This window comes from Physeter macrocephalus, chromosome 10, assembly GCF_002837175.3.
Source record: "Physeter macrocephalus isolate SW-GA chromosome 10, ASM283717v5, whole genome shotgun sequence".
NCBI lineage: Eukaryota > Metazoa > Chordata > Mammalia > Artiodactyla > Physeteridae > Physeter > Physeter macrocephalus.
The window spans coordinates 41080524-41106227 of record NC_041223.1 but is presented as its reverse complement, the minus strand read 5'-3'; the positions used below and the strand labels follow the sequence as shown (position 1 = coordinate 41106227).

General features: G+C 36.7%; 1 protein-coding gene across 1 annotated transcript in view; it reads right to left on the bottom strand.

Annotated features, from left to right (window-relative positions):
* TBC1D32 (TBC1 domain family member 32) overlaps positions 1-25704 on the bottom strand; it is a 229217-nt gene that overhangs the window by 58679 nt on the left and 144834 nt on the right. The window contains exons 28-31 of the mRNA XM_007116575.3: positions 15627-15710; positions 5419-5488; positions 2970-3085; positions 2009-2163 (exon numbers count right to left, since the gene is read on the bottom strand). Of these exons, the coding sequence (XP_007116637.2) occupies positions 2009-2163; positions 2970-3085; positions 5419-5488; positions 15627-15710 (425 nt within the window). The remainder of the gene's footprint in view (positions 1-2008; positions 2164-2969; positions 3086-5418; positions 5489-15626; positions 15711-25704) is intronic.

The window sequence follows — 25704 nt, the reverse complement described above, 5'->3', positions numbered from 1 at the left end:
CCTTATGTATTAAGGTGCTCTTATGTTGGGTGCATAAATATTTACAATTGTTATATCTTCTTCTTGGATCGATCCCTTGATCATTATGTAGTGTCCTTCTTTGTCTCTTGTAATAGTCTTTATTTTAAAGTCTATTTTGTCTGATATGAGAATTGCTACTTGAAAGGACTACTTTTTAAGCAATATATTAAGTCTATTACTGGATGCACTCACAAGGAAAGTGGCATAGCAAAAACACCAATCCAAAAGATTATTAAGTCAAAAACATTTAAACTATGAAGTACTGACTATACGGACATTAGTAACTGCACTTAGCTAACAGTTCTAGATAGAATCTTGAAGAGGAATATTTAGCAGAATGTTATTTGTTTTACAAAGAAACAGTAAAACAAACTACTGGTAATAAAATATTCACCTTGGTATATTTGTAATGAAAAGGAAACAAAATGATACTACAGAAGGCACTGCATGAGTCTTCACTGATGATATAGCTGCACCAACAGAAAGGTGTCAAGGTTTTACATCAAGAGCTCATTCTAAAACCCCTGAGTAATAAGTCACTCCATTCCATTCACAGATCTATATTCCATATTAAATTGATGGTATCAAAATGGTAAATCTAATAAACTCAAAGCTGCTAGTGTCCTGCCTGATTTCAGTTTTATAGGAAGAAATGCTAGTGGAGCACATCACTCTTGTTGTGTTAAAAATAAAATAATGTGTGAGAAAACTAGGTATAAAGCGTCAAAGCAGAAATGCAACTTCACAAAATTATGGTTGAAAACAGTTCATTGGTGATGTCTGACTGTGTCACACTCTGAACACTAAAGTAGAATACTTAAGACTAGTGGCATGTCGGTATGATTTTAAAATACTTGACATGAAAATGTGTGATAGACTTAAAATTCATACTTATTATCAAAAGAATTTTTAACATTACATCTGTAAATGAAAGAGTGAAAGACCTTTAAGATATTTTAAATCTTCATGTATACTTTAAAGAATTATTCAAACTCTGGTTAACAGAAGGAAAACAGTTCCACCGATTGGAGAAAAGCTAGTACATAGCTTTTTGTCTTTTGCTTCCTCCTGTTCACGTGAGCAAATTTCTCATTATGGTGAAGTACAAGAGGAGCAAATTTCTCATTATGGTGAAGTATTATTCAGGAATTACATACAGCTCTATCAAGCATAAAACCAGAGAATTTCAATATTTAATGTATTCCTTGGTGCTTTCTTTTATCACAAATACATATTACAAAAGCATATCATAAATGCTATCATTTAACTTGACATAGATACTCTCTAGCCCTCTTAACAACTTATCCTTGGGTGCCATGTAATTCTGTTGTCCAAGTACAACATGTCATGAAAAGGTTTGGGAAGCATTAGCATGGCTTATTTTAATGGATAGTTTCCCCAAGTTGGAGGTCTTAAATGCAGTAAGTACATAAGTAAAACAAAATCCAGAAACTTTAATAAATTGAGAGATGCACTTACCTTTAAACTTGGATCTCATGGAACTAGTAAAATCTTAAAAAATACACTATACTACCTTAATCAAAACTCATCATAGATTTCCAAAATGTATATAAAGTTAGTGTGCTTTTCCTCTATACATTATGGATACAATTTCAACTTATTATTTTCTCATACTATAATTTAACCAGAGATTCTTTCTAACAAAGCAAGAATAAAAATATCCATTCAATAGTTTTCTTTTTATATATGGAATTTTATAATTTACTAAATGACAAGTTTAAAATTTAATAATGCCCCTATTATCACTAATCTTTCATTCAGTTACCATTAGGTAAGACAGCAAGTATTCGAGAAAATGCCAAATCTATATCTTCAAAAGGAATCACTCAAAATTGCATTCAGATAGAAAACGAATATTGAGTACATAGCACACTCTACAAATAAATTAATAAGATCCCAATGAATTTAAAAAGGATTTTCCTTAAAATTTAAAATGCTCCTTTAAAAATAGACTAAAAAGTCTTACAGAAATATGTAGTCTTGGCAACCAAAGGAATGCAGAAGTCAGAAGCCTGGAGAACTGCTGAAGAAATTGGAATGTTTTGTCTTTGTCCCCCAACATTATTATGAACAAAGAAGATACAAACCAGTCATGGCCAGTGTAACTCCCCTGCAAGCAGATTGAAAAGCACAGTTAAGGAACTTTTATAATAGTTTATCTTAACATGGTGAGATGTAAGAACTCCATAAATATTCATTTCCAGAATCTCAGGAAAGAGATATTAAGGATACTTAGTCCTCATTTTGTCTTCAACCAATTTATAATCTATTGATATAAAATCAAACTTTATTAATAAATCACTTGCACAGTGACTATTTTAATGTACCATGTGTACTGACATGCCCAGTGGAGGCCAACAGCACCAGCAACTGGAGGAAAAACTATCTGTTCCGTGCAAACACACTGTTCAAGTCACTAACACAATAGTACCATCCTTTCTCTAGTTCAGGTTATCTGCCAAATTATTAGCATAATCAAGTATAAAAAAAAATCCACACATTTTGAGAATTCAGTAATGCAAAAGATCTGTATACACTTTTTTCTTAAAGTCAAACCCTATTTCTGAAAGATAACCAATTCAAATAAAATAAATGCATGTTTTATTCTTATTCTAGATTTACTAAATCTAGAGTATTATTCTGATTTACTAAACCTATTTTTTAAAACTTCCTTATATATAACTGAAAATACATTCTAATAACTTTTATTATTCAAGATTCAACTAATAAAATTTAATAATTACTATTCAGTCTAATAAAGTACATATTTAAAATATAGAATAAAATACCATAAAGGTATACCGTAACAAATCACTAATATAGGTTAAAGTATTATTTTCCTATAAATGTATTAAAGTACCCCATCAAAGAATTCTGAAAAACATATGAAGAGAGTTCAAGTACTGTCAATTATTCGAAAAGGATATGGAGAGAAGATTTTACAGAAGCTTGCTGCTGTTTCAGGAATCTCTCACAATGCTTTAAAACCAAGGTAAGATCATTTTCTGCACCATCTCTTAACAGGTTGAGGAACTTGCCATACCTGTAAAAGCCCAGAAAACATAATGAAAAAATGCCAGGCCCTGCACTGTAAATTCATTTTTTTTTTTTTTTGGGGTATGCGGGCCTCCCCCTGCTGTGGCCTCTCCCGCTGCGGAGCACAGGCTCCGGACGCGCAGGCCCAGCGGCCATGGCTCACGGGCCCAGCCGCTCCGCGGCATATGGGATCCTCCCAGACCGGGGCGCGAACCCGGCTCCCCTGCATCGGCAGGCGGACGCACAACCACCGCGCCACCAGGGAAGCCCTGTAAATTCATTTTTTAACATTCATCAAAGTGTAGTTCTCTTGAGATCTCATGGTTTTAAGTTTTCAAATTTCTACTTTTAGCATAACTATGTTATACAGAGCACTTATGAAAGAATAACACTCAATATATGTACCTGATAATTATGATCTATTGGAATTAGCAGTATTCAACTGGTAAATACAAAAACTTTAAAGGAAAATGAAATGGTAGTGAAAGAACAAAACATGGATACTATAGATGAGTAGTAGAATATAAGCATTTTTTCCTGAACTTAATCTAAAACATGGAATGTTCATAGGTTAGATTGACATAATGTTAAGTTTAGAAGCAATTTTAGAGTTCATATAGTCCAATGGTTCTATATAAGGGTGGCACTTCCCCCAGGGGCTAGTTTGGAAATTTATGGGAGTTCTTTTGATTGTCATAGTGACAATCTGATAGTTTTGTCAGATTGTCAGATTGGGACTACTGATAGTTGCTGAGTAAGGGCCAGGAGGTTAAACATGGGACAGTCAGTCCAGCACAGTAACAACTTGTAAATGTCCTGCCTGTCATTTGCATAGACGAAAAATCTATTTATAATTATCTGAAACTAATTGTTTCATATAAAATCATAAAATATTAGTCATATATTTTATTATACACTGAATGAAACCATGTGTAAGTTAGGGAAAGATAGTTCTTTTGCTTTGCTTGAAGCCTTACTAAGACTTGTTCACCATTTTGCAAAGTCACTTTGCCAGTGGCAACCCTCTTGAATATTTGACGCACCAAAATAAAATCAGTCTCTATTCGTAGCTGCCACAGCTACAATGATTCTAAATGGGTGCCAGCTATGTCTCACTACTGGCACCGTAGTAGTATACAAACATTTCATTATAAATCACTTTATTTCTTAATAGTAAGACATTATGTTGAATTTAAAAAAATATGTGACTAGACTGCTCATATTATCTATGGTTTCCATTTCAGAATGGAAATAGGTCATTACAATATAAAAGGCGGGTATAGGGTCACAAAACATCATCAATGGGTTATATACCCTAGGTGATATAGGTGGGTGAGCTAGAATTACTATCACAGTTTTTGTTATAATGCTATGGATTTACACAGTCTTTTTATTTTTATTATTATTATTATGTATATTTTTTTGCTGTGTTGGGTCTTCATTGCTACACGCGGGCTTTCTGTAGTTGCGGCAAGTGGGGGTTACTCTTTGTTGCGGTGCGCGGGCTTCTCATTGTGGTGGCTTCTCTTGTTGCGGAGCACGGGCTCTAGGTGCGTGGGCTTCAGTAGTTGTGGCATGCAGGCTCTAGAGCGCAGGCTCAGTAGTTGTAGCGCATGGGCTTAGTTGCTCCGCGGCATGTGGGATCTTCCCGGACCAGGGCTCGAACCCATGTCCCCTGCATTGGCAGGTGGATTCTTAACCACTGTGCCACCAGGGAAGCCCCAAACAGTCTTTTTTAAAAGCTTTCACATGCATCTTTTTTACACTTGATTCTGAAGATGACCCAATGAAGTAGATAGAATGGGACTATTAAGATTCCCATGTAATAATCAAGAAAAAGAGGAGTTCAAGGACTCACACCTTAACTCCCAGTCTGTTCCACTTGTCCATTTCTTTTGAAAATTATAATTTCAGTACAAAAAATTCAAACTACTATAATTGGTTTATTCATTTTAACTTCTGCATCTACATTAAGGTACTTTTGTACTCATAACTATATCCTGACAATAAAAACTAAACATATTTTAGAAAATGGTATGAATGTGCTACCAATGTGCTGATTTTTAAAATGTTATTTTTGGAAAAAACCTGACAGTCATAGAGACTTAAATACGTTGTAGTTAGCCTATGAAGTAGTAATGAACTGTACCTGATTTACCTGCAAGGGTAATTCAATCATGTGCCAATATCCTCAAAACAAAGTTATTATTTTCTGAATGACAAACTCTGCATTTAAAGCATACAAAATAGTTGATTGTTAAATTAAATACTATTAAGCACTTATCAGCTAGACAAAACAAATTCTAGAAATGCACAGGGGGATATTTCCCTATAATATACCTGACAGTCATTTTAACGCCAAGCTGTTGCACAGATGAAAGTCTTTCATTCTTCACATTTGCATCAGTAGCTATAAACAACAGAACACTGGGTTATAAAAATGTATAAAACTCTGCATAATAATCACATTTTAACTGAAAATTGATGAAAGCAATACTTTTACATATTTTAATACAAATTTTGAAAACACACCGATGAATCCTGTTCTTTTAAGAGCTGTCAGTTATATTTTTCAAAGGAATTAACAGGAAGCTTTTTACAAAATAACTTTTCTCCTAAAGAAGCATTTAAAAGTATATTAAGTACAAAACAAATAATCATAGTTTTAAAGCAATCTACTTTTACTTGGTTTTCAGGACACAAAAGCTGTTAACACAAAAATGGTCTAGAATACTGTACTTTCATCAAGCAATGCATATATAAGATTTTGAATTACAAATATAGACAAGTATGTCTGTTTACTTCTTAAAGATTTACACGCGAGTGTCAGGAAGGAATCATTGATATTATTTTACATATAATGTACAGCAATGTACGAGGGTGGACTGAACAAGTTTCTTCCTGCAGGCAGACTTTCTCTGTGAGGTATGAAGTGTGATCATCTACCAAAAGTGAAGGGGTTGTACAGTACAGAGGACTACGGGAGAGGCTGAAAGTTTGGATTAGTCTTTGACAACACTGGATGACCAAATTAAGCATGAACACTCAAAAGCATCACTAGATAACAAGGGGGATCTAGCTGAAACTTTCAATTTTTGCCTGAAGAAACTATAGCGTGTGCACAGTGTGTGTGTAGCTAAACACACACACAAATAAGGAAATTGTCCAAAATCACAGAGTTATCTAGTGGTAGGGAGGGGCAAAATCTAGGTTTTCTGAATTCTGTATCAGCAGTTTTTTTCCCATTACACACTGGAACATCTCATATTATTAACAATATACCTACTTAACTCATGAATGTATTCATTACTTTTAATAAATCCCTTCTTATAAAGTGTGGAGCACCACGCTAGAATCTATGAGGGATAAAAGATAAATCATACATCATGCCCTAAAAGAACTTTGCCTGTAGTGTCAGAGATAAAATTTGTATATAGATAACTCTGATATAGATGTTTTAAAGCACAAAGTGGAACAAGAGTGGTACAGATAAAGAATTACATGAATTCATAGGAGGAAGAGATTGGGAAGAAGTGGCATTTAAACTGAACCTTAAAATATGGGTAGCCTTGAGATCCGCAGAGATAGGGAAGAACAAAGTAAACATCACGGTTATCAAACATCTACTCTTTAAAGCAACAATAATTCATCTTTCAGCACTCTTGGCAAAGGTAACCTACTTCTCCTAGTTTGCCTAGGACTGGCATGGTTTTAGCACTTAGTCTCATGCCCCAGGAGCCTCTCACAGTCCCACGCAAACCAGGCTGGTTGGTCACCTATCTAGCCTAGAGGGGTGATTTCTTAAAGAAAAATAAATAAAATTTTTAAAAGATAGGTGTCGGTTAATTTCTTTTTTTTTTTTTTTTTTTTTTTTTTTCCTGCGGTATGCGGGCCTCTCACTGTTGTGGCTTCTCCCGTTGAGGAGCACAGGCTCCGGACGCGCAGGCTCAGCGGCCATGGCTCACGGGCCCAGCCGCTCAGCGGCATGTGGGATCTTCGCGGACCGGGCCACGAACCCGCGTTCCCTGCATAGGCAGACGGACTCGCAACCACCTCGCCACCAGGAAAGCCCGGTTAATTTCTTGATAAGCTACATCTGAGTTTTACTTATTCAGATCGGAATACGATCTTAGCAATATTGCTGAATTTCACCTATAATGATAGCAATTAAGCTATAGTTCATATAGCTTAGAATTCCTTGCTATTCATAACTCTTACTCTGCTAACAGATGTACCTTCTGTCCCTAAGGAAGAAGGATACCAGTTTTGTCCTTCTCCTAGCAACAGGCTGAGCAATGTCTCCTCCAGATTTTTCAAACTAGCTTGAAGATGGTATTCCCCCACAATGCCCTCGCCGTTAACTACAGGGCTATGAGGAACTCTGTGTCTCCAGTAGAGAAAAATGAATCCAATATATTCAATACAAGGAAAGGGAGAGACATAGAAAGGAGACAAATTGCTAAGGACAGATTTACCCTATTATTCAATACTATGAGCCAATGATTCTGCCTCTTTTTCTGCTTAGACAAAAAAAGAAAAAAGTCTGATTTGGGTTTCTATCACTTGGTACTAAAACATATACCACAAATTATTCTCACTCACAAAATAATGACCAATATTTAAAAACTATTAATCATCATTCATATGTTCACCATAATTTCAAGTTCTTAGTTTCCTAAGTTTAAATAATGTAAAACTTTAGTGCTGTAGTGTCAGTGACATTGGCTGATTTTGCAAAATCTCAATAATTTCAATAAAATAAACATTGACTTTATATATTGCTATAGCCATGGAACAGACCTACTTATCAACTATCATAATGTGATATAATGACAAAAGTGATTTTATAAGCTACTACCAGAACAATTTTAAGTTAGATTAGATGATAACACTTAGGATGCAGTACACATAAAATTAGATTATTAAGCATAAGAAATATCCTTGCTAATACGTAGATTTGTGTGCTTAAAATAATACTTATGTTTCCCTTTTGGAAAGTAGAATACTATAGATATCTTAACAATAGAGGAGAAGTATGCAGTGGACTAAGAGTGCTAGGAATGGGCATTCCCAATGTCATGAATTCTATAGATCAGAGTACCTTCTACCATTACAGTAAAGAACGGAATAAAGTCAAGAATCAAGATGAGAGAATTTGCCCCAAAAGACTATGACACTGAATATTTACATAAGGTTCAGGTTCTTAGTTCTTCGCCATGGAAGAATAGAGTCTTTCCAGAGTGGCCTAGCTGTTGGCCTGAGGTGACAGATAAGTTTCCTGATGTTGTAGGAATAATTTCCCAAGTCCATTCCCTCTAAAAGCTTATGATCCTGTACCTTCAGAGTAAAAAGTTAACCTGCACATTTCAACAGATAATGTTTTCCAATTGTGGCTGTATATCAAAATCCTCTGAGGAACATTTTAAAAGTAAAAATAAATACTCCAGACTACTGAACAAGATTGCAGAAGGTGACTGTTCAGTCATTTGTTTTTTTAGAAGTCCTCTACAGCTTACTTCTTGTGCACTGAAGTTGAGATCCACACTTAAAGGAATAAAACTGAACTTTAGAGACAGTTATAATTGGACAGTGATACCTTGCTCCACACATTTCACTTTAAAGAAGGTATCAGTTAAATCTCCAAAAAGACTTTTAAAGGAGAATATATGAGGTATTAAGCAGACCAAAACAAATATCAAATATCCACTCAAAAAATCACTAATATGATACAGATGTAGGTGACTTGAGAGTGAATAAAATTCCCTTAGAAAAAGAGGTAAGAAATGACAAGTTTCTTGAAGCAGTAATGAAGTCAGAAAATGGTTTACAGGTATACATTAAAAAAGAGGCTTCATATTTAAATCTGTATTTGACATTCAATGTGACAACCTGACAAGTAGAAATGGATCTTGGACTACAAAAGTTCAGTGAAATAATCTTTGTTACATTTAATCTGGACTAAATACAACTTATGAAGCAAAATTAAAATCTTCAGAAATAAAATTGATGGAGCAAAATGATTAAGTAAAATTCAATGATAAAAATGGATGTTTTCAGGGGACTCTGATGCATCACTGGTAACCAGTGATTTACTGAAATGTGCACAATAGTGTGTGGGATATATAATAAGTGCTTAACAAACATTGAGTGAATGAATGAGTAGATGAATGAATAAATGAACAAACATCCAATGAACAACAAAAATTGTGCTTTACATTTCAAACTAGAAGCAAGGTGGAGATGGAAACAGATATGAACTTAAAAATTTTTTCTGGGGCTTTCCTGCTGGCGCCGTGGTTAAGAACCCACCTGCCAGTGCAGAGGACATGGGTTTGAGCCGTGATCTGGGAAGATCCCACATGCTGAGGAGCAACTAAGCCCGTGCACCACAACTACTGAGCCTGTGCTCTAGAGCCCGTGAGCCACAACTACTGAAGCCTGCGAGCCTAGAGCCCGTGCTCTGCAACAAGAGAAGCCACCGCAATAAGCCCGTGCACTGCAAAGTAGAATAGTCCCCGCTCGCCGCAACTAGAGAAAGCCAGCATGGAGCAACGAAGACCCAATGCAGCCATAAATAAATAAATAAACAAACAAACAAACATTTTTCGGTATATTGAAATCAAGAAACAAAAGGATACCCCAGAGTCACTGTGAAGCATAATAAAATAAGTTACTGAATAAAGGTCAACCAAACAACGACACCTATAGCATCAGACTTACCCTACTCAACAATGCCTAATTCAATCTCAGCATTAACTATTTGCAATAACCAATCATTTTAATTATAAATATAATAGTCTGAAAACAAAATGAGTTGAAAAAATTAACTGAATATTGACTGAAATCACTCACTTTGGTAATACATTCTGTTCTATTTTTAATTTGGAAAGCTAGCACATAGAGCAGTGGTAGAAGAAATTAAATCTATTCTGCCTGGCACTTGGCTAATAGTGCGAAACTAAATAAATTTTGAGAAGAGTAAACCATATCTCCACTGGGGGACAAATCCAGTATCAGAGAATCAGTTACAGCTTGGCTGTTGACTGACTCTCCTGAAGCCCTGCTATATCAGTAGTACAGCCAGAGAAGAGCTCTCACCACCCAAAGAAACCGAGCAGTCAGTCCATTTCCTCCTACCTTCTTCCTTCCCCAAAGTAAGCCTGAAGGTTCTGTTGCTTCTTTTTTAACATGTGGTTGTTATCTATGCATTTTATTCAATTTTTACTGCCATAAAATTTAATTCCTTATGACCAGTAAACTAGCCTAAGTCTCAGCATCCTAAGTGATACAGTCAGCACTATTTGGAGAAAAGCATTACTCTTTTCCACGTCTTCGATTATACAATTGCCCTTGCCTGCAAGACTCTTCGCCTCTCCTATTTCTTTCAGCTGTAATAGCCCAGGAAGCAGCACTAGTGCCACTCCTCTTGCTCTATCATTGCTTCCTCCCCTAATTTTCTATAATGGCATTAGTCAACACTGGTCACTCTTTCCACAGAACACCTGTGGCACATACCACACAACCCCTCATTTGACAAAACCTCAATTCAAATAGCATACTTAAAGGCTCTAGCACATTGCCTGAAACAAAGTAGCCAGCTGAAAAATGTCAGTTTTCCATTTCTTTATTTTCTATTTTACCATACGCTGCAAATTATTTAATTCATCATTTTAGGTATATGTCCTATTTCCCCTCCTTGAGGACAGGGTCATTCATATTATATACCTCCTTGCAATTATCGACCATACTCACAAACACGCTCCATAAATGCAAAACAGAAAAGAGCATATTTGCTGAATACCCCAAGGAAGTATAATGGATATTTAACTGTATATATTAAGTATAAAAATATTTTAATAATCAAAAGGTGAAACAATGATATTTTTTGCAACCTTTTGATTAACAACATAAAGAGAAAAAGGATAAAATATTTACCACCCTGAAAGGACTACTTAATTTATCATTTCAAAGAAGCAACTGCAGAAGGAAAAAATCTCCAATTCGTCCCATGGAAATGAGCTGACAAATGGTTAATGTCTGTTAGGATTTGGAAAGATACTTGTATGGAGTTACAAACTGCAAGTGTGCAGAACTTTATCTGTTTGTCCTCTTTCTTTAAGGGGATAAACAGCCAAACTAATTTGATTTTTCCAGATTTGCAAATTTTATAATGGATTGAAATCCTGAGGGAGCTAACAACAGATGGATGACTGTGCTATTCTAATTTCAGCTACCTTAGGGTTTAGCAAGCTGTCATTTTTAAGAAGCCAATCAATTTCTCATTCAAGAAACATGAAAAAACATTGAATATATCTATCCAGTGTCTGCTTTGAAACACCTTTTATATCAAAACATGGTTTTTGTTTATTTAAAGTAAATAGAGTGAAATTTTATAATAGCAGACCATTGTTCCACCAGCCAAAAAATAAATGATAAAGGGTAAGAATCAATCAACAGGAAGCCACTTTATTTTCATCTATACTCTAAAATGCCAGGGGATAGTTGTTCCGCTGGAGCCTTTAAAAAATTTAAATTCACATTCAGGGTTCATCTGCCTAGATAATACATTCAACGAAGCCAACATCTGAGATCTCCCTCAGCATAATTTAGAAATATAACAGAGGGTAGTAAAGGCATGCACACTGAGCAATCAGCCTTGTTGAGTATTTAGATAACATATACAACATAATGTTAATTTTAGATTATCTATAGAAAATACGACCCAATAGAACAATGTGCCAAAGAGAGCTGCAGAATTTGAAGACCATCATACTGAAGATGAGAGATACCCACTTTGGCCATGCAAATCTCCATGATCACCACTTCTTACTTATTTCCTTTCTTACTCACAGACTTGATCATTAATCCCTGTATGTTTTTTACATACTTTTTCAAGTTTGTTCATAAAGTTGTAATTTTCTTCACAGATGCTTTTCCTCAAAACTCTCTTCACAATTTGTCTTTTTTTCCCTCTGCACCTCAGTTTCCTGATTTTAAATGTGATGAGTATGCCTACTTCAGAGAGTACAGCTGACCCTTGAACAACGCAAGGGTTAGGGCGCCAACCCCATGCAGGCAAAAATCCGAGTATAACTTTACAGCTGGCCCTCTCTATCCTCAGTTCGGCATCCAAGGATTCAACAAACCATGGATTGGTAGTACTGTAGTATGTATATATTGAAAAAAATCTGCCTGTAAGTGGACCTGCACAGTTCAAATCCATGTTGTTCAAGGGGCAACTGTAGTTACAGGGTTGAACGATATAATGCACATCAGATGCCTCAGCACTCTATTTAATTCACAAGCAGTGGTCAATAGTTATCAATTCCCTTCACCTACCTTAATTTCTCTTTAATTCTACCTTGTATTTTCCTCTCATTTCTTTGCTTTCATTTTCTTATGATCACTTTTATCCCTTTCCCAAATCTGCATTAGATGTCACTATGATTTAATTAGGTATATGTTCCTATGTATTTTTGTAAATCCCAATAGATTTAGGATCGTTATACAAATGTATTGTGTGAATATAGATGCTATGTAACAGTATGTATATGTAATCCAATAAAAATATCTCAAATGCCATATTAAAGATACAGAGGCATTTGAGACCTAATGAAATAATTTAAATTAGCCATATACAATATAATAAATATCAAAATGGTACTTTAATGTGAATGCAATAGGAGCACAGAGGAGGGACTTCTGACTGGGAATAAGAAGGTAGGTGACATTCTAGCTGCAACTTTACAGTGGAGTTGGACATTATCATATGGGTGTCATGGGGAGGAAAAAGTTTATCCAGAAGGAACAGTAGGAGCAAAGGTTCAATGATATGAATGCACAGGATGTGTCTGGGCAGTGATGAATAATAGAGCTAAAAAATTAGTCTGAGCCAGACTGAAAATGTATCTTTAAAAATTTTTTCTTTCTATGGAGATTTGACACACTGTGTCTAACTTGAATAAATAACACATATTTGAAGGACGGTTTCTTTAGCAAACAGAGAAGTCATGTTACCCTTATGAGGAAGAGGGACAATATCCCATGATGATCTATTATCATGAGCCTATGCTACCTCTCTGCTTTTTCTTCACTGTGTCTTCATTTACTGAGCCCCCGGCACTGGATATTCACCTTTGGGAAATTTTAGTTCTTCACCCTACTTCATCCTTTACACAGTTACTAAATTCATTGTCCTAAGGTACAGATGAATCAAGTAAAGCTTCTGCTCAGAAATCTTAAATGTTTTAACAGGCAATAGAGTAAACCAACTGGTTGACACAGTATACAAAGCTCTTATCCTTCATTCTTCTATCCATTTCTTCCTTTATTTGTCAAATATTTATTGGCACTGTTACTCTAGGTGCAGAAGATACGACAGGTAAGACAAGGAAACTACCTTACAGGAGTGTGCTGTCACGTGAGGAATTAGACATTAAGTCAGAATATGAGAAAAACATGACAAAGAGATGTGTATTGGCTTTATATACTAAGCTGATGATTCAATAATTTGTATTTTCAGCCCTACTTTCTCCCTAAGTTCCAGATTCAAACAGCCAACATGTACAGCGCATGTCTACTTAAATGTGTAATAAGTATTGGAAACATAACATAAAAGCAAGCTCCTAATCTCCTCCCTGAAACCTATGTTTTATCCATTCTTCCCTATCTCAGTGTTTGGTAATCCCATCCTTCCAGTGGCTCAGATCAATAACTTGGGTCTTTTGACTCCTCTCTCTCCCACCCCATATTCAATCTGTTACCCAATTCTGTTGGTCCTATTTTCAAAATATACCTAGAATCCAAGTACTTCTAACTCCACTGACATCCTCATCCAAGCCACTGCCATTTTTCATCTGTATCTTTTCAATAGCCTCCTAACTCATCTCCCTGCTTTAGCCCTTTGTTCTTCAGTCTTTTCCTGATACAGCAGCAATAGTGATCTTTTAAAAATGTAAATCAGAGCATGTCACTCCTGTGTTCAAGACCTTGCAATGACTTTAAAAACCCTACATCAGGGAGTTCCCCAGCAGTCCAGTGGTTAAGACTCCGTCCTTTCATTGCCGAGGGCGCAGGTTCAATCCCTGGTCGGGGAGCTAAGATCCCACAAGCCACATGGTGTGGCCAAAAGAAAAAAAGAAAAAAAGAAAAAACAAAAAACCTATATCATCCTCTCCTCTCTAACTTCAACACCAACAATCCTTCCCCCTTACTCCTTCTGAGCTGTACTAATCTCCTTCCTAGTCACTTGCTGGAAGTCTCTCCCTCTGGAAACATCCATGTGTCTTGCTCCCAATTTCTGCTGGTCTGAACACTATTTAACATTGGAACCGCCACCCCCAACTAGCACTCCCTGGACCCCTTCCCTGCTCTGCATTTCTCACTTACCACCATACCACTTGACATACTGAATCTTTTTACTTATTTATTGTCTGTCTTCCAATCAGAAGGTAAACACTGTAAAGGAAAGACTTTTTTCTCTTTTGTTCACTGATGTGTCCAAGTGCTTAGAGCAGTTCTATTATATAGCAAAGGAAAATATCCATTTGTTGAAGAAATGAATGTGTATTTGGAGAAGAGAGGGTGAGGTTGGCAATGCTGCTAATAGTTTAGTGCCCCTGAAAAACAAATATGAGGCATGGAGAGAAAGGGATGATGCTAGAGAAGAAAGGAGAAGAGTAACATAAGGCCTTGGGTACCATAAGAAGCTTAAACTGTATGCAGTGGTCAATGGTAAGCTTCTAAGAGGTAGAGGAAAGAGTGGGTCAGATTTACACTTCACAGGTCACTCTGAAAGCAGCATAAAGAATACCTCTGAAAAGAAATGAGACTCCAATTAGAGACATCAGGTAAAGAGAATGTTGTAATAACCTAGGCAAAAAGTAATGGTGGCCTAAACTAACATAAAGAAGAATAGAGATAGATATAAGTAGATAAATTTGAGCTATACTAAGAACACAGAATACAGTTTAGTGACTGGGAGGGAACCTAGCTTAGATGGACAGATGATTGCACTGCCCACAAAAATAGACAGTGTAGGAGGAGGATGTTTCTCAGTGAGGTATGAGAAGGTGGACATTTTGAGCTTGAGGGTTCTTTAGCACATCCAGGTGATGCTTACCGATTAAGCATCTGGAAATATGAGAATGAAGCTTATAGATCTTTGAGTAGAAGAGGTATATTTAGAAGTCATCAATATATAAGGTGCGTAAAACAGTACAAGCGGATGAGATCACTAGGAGATTATCTCCTAGTGGATAAAAACAGAAGAATGAAAGACATTGGAAGATACTGCCTTAAGGAAAAACAATTTTTAATGGGTAGACAGAAAAAAAAGAGCTCAAAAACGAAGCTAGAAAATTACAAGGAAACCCAGACATTTGAACAGAAGAAACTGAAAGATATCTGGAATGTATATGGCACAAAGGGAGAGATTTTTTAGGGTGAAAAAACCTTGTGCATATTTGTGTCTAATTACACTCCTCTACGAAACATTATCTGTTTGCACATTGAGCACTTTCCAAAATACAAAAATGTTTAAACTGTACCTGTATATTCCACTGAGGGGAAGTAGCATTCAGATGTGCTTTCAGAGAGATGAAGGACAAATTTTTCAAGTAATTCTACTAAAGCTGTAATAAACAAGAGAATAATTAGGATGTTAAAGGTCAAGAACAATATGTGATACTGCATTTCTAAACCACAGACTAGTAGAAAAAAGTCTTCAGAGCTTCACAGTTATGCTCTTAACGAGGGCCAATTCAAAACATCATTTTAGTATTCATAACAATGTTTCCAATGTAAACTAAATTTTAATAGCTTCACTGAGAACCTATTCAATGTAAAACTGGAAAAGAATCATCTGTTATCTTTAGATCCTCTAAGGATTACTTCAGAATTTGCTAAATGATTTCAATTCAGAAAAAAAATCACAAACTAGGCTATAATATCTTACCATCATCAGTCACACATGCAGAAAAAAAATCACGTGAGCTCCAAGACCAGAATCAATGCATAGCTCACATCCCTTTCAAAAGCAGGACATATTATGTGCTTAATGTACTTTGCAACAAATGCTATCTGTTCAAAGCAAGCAGATCAAAAGTAGGCTTGTCAGGGGTTGGGGAGAGGGAAGGATGAACAGGCAGAGCACAGAAGTTTTACGGCAGTGAAACTCTTGTAAGACATTACAATGGTGGATACGTGTCATTACTATGACATTTGTCAAAATTCATTGAATGTGAAACATCAAAAGTGAACCCTAGGGCTTCCCTGGTGGCGCAGTGGTTGAGAGTCCGCCTGCCGATGCAGGGGACACGGGTTCGTGCCCCGGTCCGGGAGGATCCCATATGCCGCGGAGCGGCTGGGCCCGTGAGCCATGGCCGCTGAGCCTGCGCGTCCGGAGCCTGTGCTCCACAACGGGAGAGGCCACAACAGTGAGAGGCCCGCATACCGCAAAAAAAAAAAAAAAAAAAAAAAAAAAAAAAGTGAACCCTAATGTAAACTTTGGACTCCTGATGATAATGATATGTCAGTGTAAGTTCATCAGTTGTAACAACTGTACCCCTCTGGCGTGAGACGTTGATAGTGGGGGGAGGGGTTGTACATATGTAAGGATAGAACGTATGTGGGAACTTTCTGTACTTTCCACTCAACTTTGCTGTGAATCTAAAACTGCTCTAAGTTTATTAATTTAAAGAAGTTGAAAAAGATGCCTGTCAATGTAATAGTATATAAATAATGCCACAGTATTTGCATATATTACTTCCCAAATGGATATAACCAGGTGGATTATAATTAATATGCAATCTAGAATTATTTTTGCTGTAAAGAAATATATCTGGAGGGTAACTGATATGCTTACACTTACAGAAAGTTTTAGTCACCTTTTAAAATTGTGCCCTAGTTATATTCAGGATTCTATGACCTGTATTAACTGAATGAACCCTTTTTCACATCCAAGTGCATTTTAAAGATATAATTCATGAAGGAAAATTAGTGTTCAACATGTCAAAAATGTAAAGTCAAAGAGGAATAACATATGCTTTCCAACAACTATAGGTCTAACAAGCTATATCTCATGATATAGTTTGAGCTATATCTCAACATAAAAATGAAATTTTTTATTCATGGAACTCTATTCATATTCTGATTTCAAGTTGAAATGAATATTTAAAAGTAGGAAAATGCAATCGTCGAGGATCAGAAAGGACACCAGTATTGTAGATTATTTAAACTTATAGTTGTTTAGATTGGCTCTATCTTCACATACATAGGCACAAATTCTCCCACTCTTAGAGAAATCTTTCAAATTTATTTTCTATGAACCTATATGTAAATAATGGTCCTTAGGTGAGAGCTTTCAACTTCTACATGTTTGTTTATAAGTCACCTAATGCTGTCTCTTGAGATTATAATTTTTAAGAATGTGTTGATGAAATTTAGATATAATCATTCCTAATAAGGTGTGAGATATACATAGTAACAAAGATTATATAAAAATTTTAAATGGAAATGTCCATTTAAAACTCAACTATAATTATTCTCATTTTAGCACAACCATATGTTTGTTACAAATTATGCATTTAAGCAAAGTGGCTGAGTTAATGGGAAAAGTCACAGCACACTGCTGAACAGTTATTTGAATCCAATGCCTGAAATGAGGTTTAGCCATCAGACAGCTAAACATACGTTAGGGAAGACAAATATACATCTCTGAAGCTGCTAAAACACAATATGATTTGAAACGTAAGAGTCAGCAGACTAACTGCAGACTTTGCAAAGCATACTACTTTCCAGCAAGCACTGATCTTGAAATATGAAATTATGTTATTAGATCAATATATTGGAGGCTTATAAGTAATTCTATGCATCCTAAAGATGACATCACTGAACTACCTAGAGAATGTTCTGAATTTCTGCTGATTCCAATATTTTTGCTTTGCCCAGCAACCCATATGAACAGCACTACGCACTTCCAAATATTTTGAGGGATAAGCCACAGCCACGGAACAATGTTAAAAACTAATCCATATATGGTGATTGAACCCATGGCTACAATTTATTGGTACCATCTAACTAACCAAACATAAGTGTAGCTAAACTGCATAATTACTAGAGTGGCTATCTCAGTATGACTCAGTATCTGTCAATTCACTAAAAATTCCATTATCTGCGACTCAAGGAAATTAATTTACATAAAACATTTCTTAACTTTAAGAGTAAATTAACTCCAGGATATTACTATCCAGAAAGTAAACTACAGAATATTGTTTTAAGTGGATTTTTATTTTAAATGACAGAGCTGGAATTTCAAAAGGACTTCAAATTAGGAGCTGTCCTTTTAATTATATTTATTCCCTAGGGTTGGACTATAACATTAGTAGACGATGAAACCCAGGTTTATAATACGTATATAATAAAAGAGGACATGGGTTTTACTGATGAGGAAAAACTGAAGGCAGCTTGCTCAGGGATACTTGGATATTGACTGTTTTCTCCCTTGGCATTGCCATCACAACAGCAGCTGGTTCCAAAAAGTTCAATGTTTGTAAACATGCAAAATGTCTCCAGGATTCACTCTTTAATTCTTTCATCTTTTAACACTGCTGGCACATCACCAGATCACAAGACAAATACATTATGCGTGCATTTTTTCCCAATCACCATCCTTCATGTAACCACCTGATGTTTGTTCCTGAACAAACACTTCAGTATTCAGAACTTACCACAGTTCTCATCTCTACCCTCCATGAAGTCAGAACTCTACTAATGTGTTTCAAGCACTTTACAACCTCACCACATCCAACTATGTTCACTTTTTATACAAATTATAAGCACAGACTATTTTTCTCAATGTTCTCAAGTAGTTTATATTCATTCCTTGTTTTTAAAAGAAAGTTTGTACAATTATAGATTAACAGGAGGTTGCAGGCACATGACAGAGGTAGAAAAATTCCTTTATTCCTTTATTTAGGGTAGGTCTGCTGGTGACATATTTTTCACCTGAGAATGTCTTGATTTCCTCAATATTCCTGAAGGCTACTTTCAAAAAACAGAGTTCAGGTTGACAGTTCTTTGCCTTCAGCTCTTGAATAATGTCATGCCACTTCCTCTGTCTTCCATCTTTTCTAGGGTGAAGTCCACTGTCATTTGCATTGATTTTCCCTTGTAGGTATGGTGTTGTTTCTCCCTCTCTGCTTTCAAGATTTGTCTTAAATTTTCAGAAGTTTGACTATACAGTTGACCTTTGAACAACACGGAGGGATTGGGGTGCCAACCCCTGCACAGTCAAAAATCATGTATTGGGTTGGCCAAAAGTTTCCCTTGGTTTTTAAAGTAAAAATAAGACACATTTTTCATTTTCACCAAGAACTTTACTGAGCAACGTATTCACCACTTTGTTCCCCTACTGTCTGCCATTTTTCAGGCAGCTTCATAATTCCATCTTCCCAAAACTTTTTATATTTTTGAGCAAAGAACTGTTCCATGTGCCTTTTACAGTCTGCCAGGGAATTGAAAATTGCTCCATTAAGAGAATTTTGTGAAGACCAAAACAAATGGAAATCTGGAGGAGCAACGTCTGGTGAATATGGAGGATGAATCAGAACTTCCCAGCCAAGCTGTTAACAGTTTTGCCTGATCATCAAAAAAACATGCAGTCTTGCATTATCCTGATGGAAAATTATGCATTTTCTGTTGACTAATTCCAGATGCTTTTCTTCGAGCGCTGCTTTCAGTTGGTCTAAATGGGAGCAATACTTGTTGGAATCGTTTGGTTTTCTGGAAAAAGTTCATAATAGAGGACTCCCTTCCAATCCCACCATATACACAACATCACCTTCTTTGGATGAAGACCGGCCTTTGGTGTGGTTGGTGGTGGTTCATTTCGCTTGCCCCACGATCTTTTCCGTTCCACATTATTGTACAGTGTCCACTTTTCATCGCCCATCACAATTTGTTTTAAAAACAATGTTTTCATTACATTTAAGTAGAGAATCTCACGTGGAAGTACTGTCAAGAAGGCTTTTTTCGCTTATGTGGAATGCAAACATTAAAGCGATTCACATAACCAAGCTGGTGCAAATGATTTTCAACACCTGATTTGGATATTTTGAGTATATCGGCTATCTCCCGTGTGGTATAACGTTGATTGTTCTCAATTAATGTCTCGATTTGATCGCTATCAACTTCAACTGGGCTACCAGACCCTAGAGCATCATCCAGCAAGAAATCTCCAGCATGAAACGTCACAAACCACTTTTGACACGTTCGATTGGTCACAGCACCTTCTCCATACACTGTACAAATCTTTGCTTGCATTTTGGTTGGGTTTTTACCTTTCTTGAAATAAAGCCGAAGATGTGGCTTTTTTCTTTCATCTTCAATAATAAAATGGCTACACAAAAATTCATCAATTTTGATAAGTTTTTTTTTTAAATGCACGCTGATGTGACAGCTGTCACAATACAGTCTAACAAAATTGTTTTGAATGAAGTTAAAGACAACTAAGTGCTACTGGAGCTATCTTATGGAAAAAACCAAACAAACTTTTTGGCCAACCCAATATAATTTATAGTCAGCGCTCCTTATCCTCATTCACAGATTCAACCAACCTCAGATCATCTAGTACTGTATTTACTACTGAAAAAAAAATCTGTGTATAAGTAGACCTACACAGTTCAACCCTGTGTTGTTTGAGGGTCAACTGTATTGTGTCTTGGTCTGGACTTCTTTGGGTCTACCCTCTTTGAGGTTCTAGAATCCACAGGCTGAGGTCTTTTGCCAAATTTGGAAAGTTTTCAGCCATCATTTTTTCAAATACATTTGTAGTTCCAACCTCTTTCCATGACTCCAATGATGCAAATGTTAGATCTTCTGTTATGGTTCCACAGGACTCTGGGATTCAATCTTTTTTTTTAAATTTTTCAGTCTATTTCCTCTCTTAATATCTTCAAGTTCACTGATTCTTTCCTCTGTCCCCTCTATTTTATTGTTGAGCCCATCCATTGAGCTATTTGGGGAATGGAATTCTTCAGTTCTAAAATTTCCTTTTGGGTTTTCTTTATATATTTCTTTGCTGACACTTTGTATTTTAAAATTTGTTTCATGTGTGAAACAAATACATGTGTGGAGGGGAAGGAGAGACGGTGGTCTTATTACCATTGGGTGATGGTGAAATTCCTAACTCTCTACCTAGGTCTCCTCTGATACCATCCTATCAGGGAGAGGCAAGGGTGCCTCATTACTGGCAGGTGAGAATAGAAGTCCAGGCTGAACCCCAAGTCTTGTTGGCAATGTTTTCTAAAGTGGTGTTTGTCTGGATTAAAGTGGTCACTATCTACAAATTTTGTCTTGGTAGACTGCCCTTTTTCTGGTCCTTTGGTTAGAGAGAGCAGGCTTTTACTGCCCAGCCCTCATTTTTCTTCCTGCCTCTGTTGGCAATCTTAATTACTCAACCTAGGATATACAAGGCAAAAAGAAAACCCAAGAAACATCACCTCTGAGTTGTTCCTAGGTCCAAACGTCCCTAGCCAGTCTGCCTTCTCTCCATCTTCCAGAGTCACATATAAAACATATGATATCCAGAAATCTTAGCTGTACACAGGATGAGGGAAAAGGGAAAGATCACCTACTCCATCTTTTAAAAGTAGAAACCATCTCTGTACTTTTTTCATTATGAATATTTAGACTCCTTAAAGGCTGGATGTAAGTTCCATCATATAAATTAGACAACCACACATAAAATTTTTTTATTCTTAGGCTATTTGAAATCATTCTTTATTCTTATAGTATTCATCAAGTGATTAATATTGAATCTTAGAGAATTATCTGCTTGTATCAAGTACAACTGCTTTATAGCCATAAGCAGATAGAAGACAGGCCAATTTAAAGTCCATGGGTACACAACAACTTTGAGTTGTTATGGTATAGCTGAAGCACAGAAGGATTCAGAAGGTGATGGATTAGAAATTGTGCTGAATTCCTCTTTCCCTTGGTTAATTATGCCAAGAAGAGGGTGTATGAAAAACGGAGCTTTGGTAACAGAATCACACGATGGGCAAATACCACTAGAAGAATGCCATTAAGGCTAGACCAATAACGATATATGATGGTGCTCACAAGGTTAAAGTGAGTGGAAAAACAAAGGAATTGATGCTTTTGCCCCTTTAGCATCAGCCATTAGGGATCCTCCTTTCAGGCCTCAGGCTTTTATCATCATAGCACCTCTTATGCTTTCTTTCATGAGCTTTAATGTCTCTGTTTCTGCTTATAGCAGGCTGTATATGTCTTTTTTTAAAGTGATTTACTAGTGCTTTAATATTATCAGATAATCTAAATTATTAAGGATTTTGGTCTCATTACTGTATATTTGAAACAGTAACTGGGTAGGATCCCAGGGGGTCAACTGAGATAAAGGAAAGTGTTATAGGAATCAGATCCATAGATAAATGAGTAGACTGACAAAGTGAAAGAGTGGCATGGACATATATACACTACCAAACGTAAAATAGATAGCTAGTGGGAAGTAGCCGCATAGCACAGGGAGATCATCTAGGTGGTTTATGACCACCTAGAGGGGTGGGATAGGGAGGGTGGGAGGGAGGGAGGGAGACGTAAGAGGGAAGAAATATGGGAACATATGTATAAATGATTCACTTTGTTATAAAGCAGAAACTAACACACCATTGTAAAGCAATTATACGCCAATAAAGATATTTAAAAAATTACTTTGTATAAGCACATTCACTGACATGGAAAATTCTGTACAATACTGTATTGAGTGAAATGGCAAAAGAAAATAGTATGGTAGGTATTAAATCTTTTTGGCTAAAAATAACTTAGTGCTAACCTTATCCTTCAGAGATTACAGGTAACTTTCAGTTTCTTCATTTTGTTTATAATTTCTAGTTTTCCTAAAATGATCATGTATTTCACACAATAATTTAGCTGCTAAATGGTTAATACTTGAATTAAAGTAGTAGCAGAGGACATGGATGAGAAAGAAAGATTAAAAAAAAATTAAGAATAAACTCTAAGACATGGTAACCAAGTACATGAGAGTCAGACGATGAAAGAAAGAGAGAAGTCAAAGGGAACCAGGCTGTTTCTTTCAATTACTGTACTAGGTATATACTAGTGACAGCAGTCAGAAAAGAGAATGCAAGAAGAAGCATACACTTCAATACTTTCCATGGCATCTCATATAGATAAAATCTAAATGGCAGGACAAAATGAGAAAACTAGATAAAATGCTCAGAGGAAAATTAAAAATATATATATAGCCAGAAGTAAATTTGAAACAAAAACACACCTCCCACTTTTTTTTTTTTTTAAGAGGACTCTTGACTCATGTCATCTTATTATCCTAAGTGATTATCTGGAGGCACCTAATGCACACTGTTGCTCAAATTTTGCCCCTAACGTTATTCTCCCCACTGAAAGGAACTAGAATCCCTTGAACTATGTTTAGGAGCCGAAAAAGTGAGTCTAGATGACCTCATTGCTGTTACTATACCAGGATTCTTTCAGAGGAAAACAGAAAAATTAAAATTTAAAGGACAAAGAGGCCAGCTTAAACAAAAACTCTTAAGAGTCCAAGTTGTGATAATTTGAGCATTTCAAGTATACAGTTATACAAAATGTATTATAGTTATAAAGCATACCAGTTTCCAACACTATCAGAAATGTTGTACATGTTATCTAGTGACCAACTCAAATTATATGAATCCTACACTAGAATTCCAGTTATAAACTATATTATCAATATTAGAGAACAGAAATAGGAAGAACATACTTGGAACATATTTAAAATTGTATATTTAATTATTAGGTCACAAATAAAAGATTAGTGGGAAACAATGATTAGAAGATAATGTGAGAAATAGAAGCTTCTTTTTATAGGAAGACAACTCTACAAAGACAGATATAAGAGTAGAAAAAATTAAGCATGCAATTGATGATGGAATCCAATGTTTAGAACGGATAGACAACAAGAGGCTAGGTTAGTAAATTCAGGGGAAACTAGAAGTCAGACCTACAGGGACCTTCCTGACAAGAAGAAACTATGTTCTCTCCCAGAGCTGAATGAAATAAACACAGGAAAATGAAGGAAATTTATAGAGGCTCAGGGAACATGTCCTAGTTAGTTCTATGCTAGGAAAAAGGTCTCAGATATAGTTGGGGGTGGGATGGAAAATACACACAGACCAAAAATAAGGTCATGAAAAGGAAAAATCTGACACATGTTTTAAAAAAATTAACTTCAGCCTGTGAGCTCTAGGTCATATAATCTATCGCTTCTCCTAGTGGCTCATTACAATTGAGTGCAGGAATGTCATGCAATTACACATCTACATTGTCTCACGTTCTTAAAAGCTAAAAGCCGGGAAAGAAAACTCTGGAAACAGCAGGAGCCCAAGCCAGAGAAAGTTGGAAATTTTCTCTCCTGCCTGCTGTTTAGATGCCCTGGGTTTAAATAAATTTGGAAGACTACTGATGGATTGTTTGCCCCCTCCTTACCATTACCTACAAAGGACAGTAGCTGCCCATAGTGGGGAGCAAAACAGGGAGTCAACAAGTAGGTTCTCTGTAAGTTTCTTGTTAACTGAATTTCCTTTGTCTACCTCCTTTTGGATTCAGATTGTATAATTTATAGAGAAATTAAAACTAATTCATTCACTCATTATTATAATTATGAAAAAATATTAATGAAGGTCCATGGTATTTATTGTGCATTGCAGAGTCTTACGTAGAGATTTTGGGGAGAAAATGCAGCAAAGGTAATGATCATTTAAAAATCTTTGGTTCTTGATAACTGTAGATTGCTTATACTTAAAACCCAAGTTGACCAAGACCTTCAAGATAACAGACGAGAAAGACATGGAGATCACCTTCCTCCCTACAAATACATCAGAAATACATCTACATGTGGAACAACTCCTACAGAACACCTACTGAACGCTGGCAGACCTCAAACTTCCAAAAGGCAAGAAACTCCCCATGTACCTGGGTAGGGCAAAGAAAAAAGTAAAAAAGAGACAAAAGATTAGGGATGGGACCTGCACCTCTGGGAGGGAGCTGTGAAGGAGGAAAAGTTGCCACACACTAGGAAGTCCCTTCACTGGCAGAGACGGGGTGGCAGGGGGGAGCTTCAGAGCCATGGACGAGAGCACAGCAACAGGGGTGCGGAGGGCAAAGGAGAGAGATTCCCGCACAGAGGATCGGTGCCGACCAGCACTCAGCAGCCCGAGAGGCTTGTCTGCTCACCCCCCCGGGGCAGGTGGGGGCTGGGAGCTGAGGCTCGGGCTTCGGAGGTTAGATCCCAGGTAGAGGACTTGTGTTGGCTGCGTGAACACAGCCTGAAGGGGGCTAGTGCGCCACAGCTAGCTGGGAGGGAGTCCAGGGAAAGGTCTGGACCTGCCAAAGAGGCAAGAGACCATTGTTTAAGGGTGCACGAAAAGAGGGGATTCAGAGCACCACCTAAACGAGCTCCCAGGATATCAGCTCGGACAGCAGAGATGGGCATGAGATGCTAAGGCTGTTGCTGCCACCAACAAGAAGCCTGTGTGCAAGCACAGGTCACTAACCATACCTCCCCGCCCGGGAGCCTGTGTGGCCCACCAC